The 4,051-nt window shown below is 49.0% G+C and overlaps 1 protein-coding gene across 1 annotated transcript in view; it reads right to left on the reverse strand.

The window, feature by feature from the left end:
* LOC101584749 (serpin B9-like) overlaps positions 1–2,736 on the reverse strand; it is a 9,747-nt gene extending 7,011 nt beyond the window's left edge. The window contains exons 1-3 of the mRNA XM_004628397.1: positions 2,569–2,736; positions 1,470–1,607; positions 977–1,094 (exon numbers count right to left, since the gene is read on the reverse strand). Coding sequence (XP_004628454.1) covers positions 977–1,094; positions 1,470–1,607; positions 2,569–2,736 — 424 coding nt within the window. The remainder of the gene's footprint in view (positions 1–976; positions 1,095–1,469; positions 1,608–2,568) is intronic.
* Between the last annotated feature and the right edge of the window lie 1,315 nt (positions 2,737–4,051).

The raw sequence follows: 4,051 nt of genomic DNA on the forward strand, positions 1-4,051 counted from the left end.
CACTCACCGGACCTGGGCTAGGACTGCACCTACAGTATTTAAATGACAATGGAATGCCCTTCTCTGACAAAACTAACCAAAAAAGTGGGATAGAAATGAATGATCATTTTGTATCGGTATACTCAAAAGAGCTAGGAGAGATATACGGCTCCACTCTCTTAATTCAATGAATAGAGAGGTTTGTTCTAATAATGTTTGAGACAGAATATCATTTCTGCATCTTGTACAATGAATAACCACTAAGACAACAATATGCAATGTATTAATTATTGAAAACATGCTAGTAATTTGTTGTAAAACTATCTCATTGTTATTTGTTTCTCAATAAAATTATTAAAAAATAAAAATAAAAATTATGCATGGAAAAAAAAAGAAAAGCAGCTATAACAAAGGACAGGTGGGAGTCCCAGGAGGCAGGGAATGAAAGTTGCACTGGGTGGGAATCACAGTCCCTTCAGAGGTTGATTGCAGTGTGTGGGCTGTGCCTCCCTGTTCACACATAGTGCTACCACTGACAGCCAGGAGTCAGCGTAAGGAACAGCAGAACAAGGGCACAAAGAGGAGGTGGAAGAGAGAAGGCTATCGGATCCTCCAGACAGGGCACCCTGCAGAAGAGACTGCACCCATTGGAGTCTACCCTCTGCCCCTGGATATTGTGGGCTATTTTTCATAAACAAAGTACATCTTTGTTAATTCTTGCTTCCAGAGTGCACTAGTGGCAAAGATTTGCAAAATATTAGAAAAATAAATGTAGACTTTTAAAGGGAAAACTGTGTACCATTTTCTACTGTTACATATGTTCACAGAAATAGCAATGCCCCTAGTGGAGCTCAGGGGGGCAAATGAGTCAAAGCTCCAGTCGTCATAGATGCTGGAGTCCACAAGTCACTGTCTGACCTGGAAATGAAAGATCTGGCCCCAGCAAAGAGAATGAGTTTAGGAGTGGAGGAGAGCAGAAGGAACCTCTAGTGCTGACCTCCTGTCTTGGTGGACACCCAGGCGTTGATGTGTTTCCTGGAGCTCTCTGGATCTTTGGCAAAGGGCAGCTGCTCCAGCTCCACTTGGTAGAACTTCAGACAGGACTGCTGAAATGGCTGTGGGCAGAGATGTGCTGGGTGAGGCCACGGAGCTGCAGGAAGGGTCAGCAAGCTGCCAGGCATTCTAGTACTAACTGGATCTTTGTAGCCTTCAAGAGACATACAAGTCTCTTAGGAGATGTCACCGTGAGTCTAAGAGATTCCAAACACCATGTTTTAGGCAGGGAAATGCTGAATACGGAAGAATGGGAGAGGAATGAAAGCACTGTACAGAGCCTCACATGAGAAATCATAGAAGGCTTCCTTAGAGAGCTCTGTCATTAGAGAAAACAAACCTCCTGTCAGATCCTCAAGTTCCCTGTGGTCCGCCCCCTTGGCTCTGGGCCATCAGAAATTTGAAATCAACTTTCCCATTGAGGAGACTCAACTCACTGAGAGGACTTGGCAGCTGTCTGCACTGAAGAGCCTGTTGGCTATGCTGAGGGAATGTGGTGCGCCAGGCTTGTGCACTTGGGTGAGAAGTGACTGGAAGCCACCGTGACTGTCCTCCTCATCGTGTATTGCCAGTGCCTGTGGGAGAAGTCATTGCCAATTTTCAATACTTTCCTCTGGTCTCACAACCAGTTTACCAAACAAATCCTTTGTTCACAACTAATCCATAAAGTGATCCTGTTTAAGGAATTTGTTTTTCTTCCTAGTTTTTGAGCCTGGATCTAGCTATGTAGGTCAGCCTGGAGGCAATTTCATGACCATTCTGGTGCCTCAGCATCCTAAGTGCTGGAATTGTGGGCAGGCACCAGGCCTTCCAGTGAACTCTCTTTAGTTTACCTGAGCAGTGAGTTTTTGTTCTCAGGGCTCCTCAGAGTTCTCCTCGAGGAACTCAGAGCCTATAGGTGGCTATGATGCATCAAAAGGATTTTTTCCCCTCTGGGCTTCCACCAAGGGCCCTCCACTGTGAGGACGCAGTAGAAAACCAGCTGGCCTTACTAAAGGGGTCCTCTCGGCACTGCTGGTGAAACTAAGAACAGAGTGACAGAGATTAGCAGGCAGAGACTGGCCCTGGGGGTTGATTTCAGGCATAGATCTCCAGCTCTACCTAAAATGCCCTAGGGACAGGAACTGTTGCTAGGACCCTTGAGATGAGCCCTGTTGTGGCCCACAGGCACACGAGTCCCCAGAAGAATGGAGGTCTAGAGCCTGGCCCTGAACTTCCCCTTGTCCACTCACTGAATAGCAATGCAGCAATGAATAATTACAGCTTCAAGGTCTTGAGCTTCAAATGACACCGATCTCAACAAATTCTGAATCAATAAATTCCAGCATCTTTTTTCACTTTACCTGTCCTGTGCTGGAACCAAGTCCTAGGCAACCCCCACAACAGTACCAGCCCAGCCTCAGCTCATCTCCTAAATAAAGTATCAGGAAAATTTTGTCTTTTTGTGTTACTATTTGGAGAAGATCCCCTGAGTCCTCAGAGCAACCAAGAGTCACAGAACCTCATGTTAGAGGAGATAGGGAGATTCAATCCTACCTGAACTATCTGGGCCGCTGTGTTGCCCTTGGCCCCCAGCAGCACCATGCCCAAGGCCGAGGAGATGCTCACAGGAGAGAAGAAGACATTGCGCACAGGGTCGTCCTGACCCAAAAGCTTTAAAAGAGAGATGGCAAAGGTGACACTGGCTTCCGACAGTGTGTTCATGCTGCACTCTAGAAGTAAAGAGCAAAAGAGCCTGTCAGTCTCCTGACCTGATTGTCCATGCCTAGGTGTCCCAAGGAGTGGAGACTGTGCCTTTGGTCTGTGTTGCAAAGCACAGAGCTGCTGTCCTTCAGTGCTCACCTCTGCCCTTCCCTGCTCCCTCACCACTCTGTACATCCTGTGCCTTGCAGTGGACTATGCCTGTGGACACTTTGGCCCACTTTGAAGGCCCCTGCTACTTGGCCCTAGTGGCCTCATCCTCACCCTTCATCTTAGGGCAGCCCTGGCCAACTCGCTGTCTTCTTTCTGGGCTAGCTGCCTTCCGACACCCGTACAGCCTCTCTCAAAGATTAGGGACAAGCTTGCAGGCCACAGGGAAAAGGATCCTATCCTATAGGATATGGGGCCTTCTGTGTACTGGGGTGAGACTCAGGAAAGACAGGATGGGCAGGGGTGCTGGGGTGGCGGAGCCTGGGATTTGACCAGATCCAGCAGGAAGTGGCATGCCCTTCTGCTGGAAAGACAGCAGGTAGGGCAGTCTCCAGGACAGTCCCATAGGACAGGGCTACCTGAGCCCCTCAGCTTCTGAAGTGGAGCTTGTGCTGAAGCAACAAGCACTACTTTTCTGTACCCTGGTCTTTCTATCCCCAGGGTCAGAACCTGGCCAGTCCCCACCCAACCAGACACACCAGGCCTCACCTTTTTGCATCCTGCTGCCCTACCAGAACCTTGACCCCACCTGATGGTTCTCAGGACCCCAGGCATCAGCAGTGGACTTGCAGGGAATCAGGGGCTTTTGTGGCTTAGGGCTTGTGGGCGTTTCTGGCTATAGGGGTAGGGCTGCCCTGGCCTGCTGATCCTGCCTCCTGCCCAGGGTCCCGTCCAGCTGGCCCACAGGGATCCCCTCAGGGCAGAGGAGATATTGATGTCCTTATGGCAGAAGAGGAAATATAACCTTGCTCAGGGAAGAATTCACGGTGGAAAGAAAGTGAAAGTGAAAGCAAATCAGGGGCCTCAGAAGAACCAGATCCAGGGTGGTTGGCCTTTGTGGTTTCCCAGCATTGCAAGAGACTGAACCAGGAGGATGCAGACTTGAATGGCAGAGTGGGAAATTTAGGGAGACCTTGGCACAAAATTTTCCTAAAAGGGGAAGAGTGGGGCTAAGGATGTAGGAAGTTCCTGGGTTTACCCCTTTTACTGTCCCTACCGAAACCTAACAATGAATAAATTCCAGAGGAGTAAAGACAACTGGGACCCTGGCTTCCTAACAGCATGAAGCCGTGGAAACTGTGAAGCTCTCACTACAGTGGGGACATTG

This window comes from Octodon degus, unplaced genomic scaffold (genome assembly GCF_000260255.1).
Source record: "Octodon degus isolate 3935 unplaced genomic scaffold, OctDeg1.0 scaffold00023, whole genome shotgun sequence".
NCBI classification, from domain to species: domain Eukaryota; kingdom Metazoa; phylum Chordata; class Mammalia; order Rodentia; family Octodontidae; genus Octodon; species Octodon degus.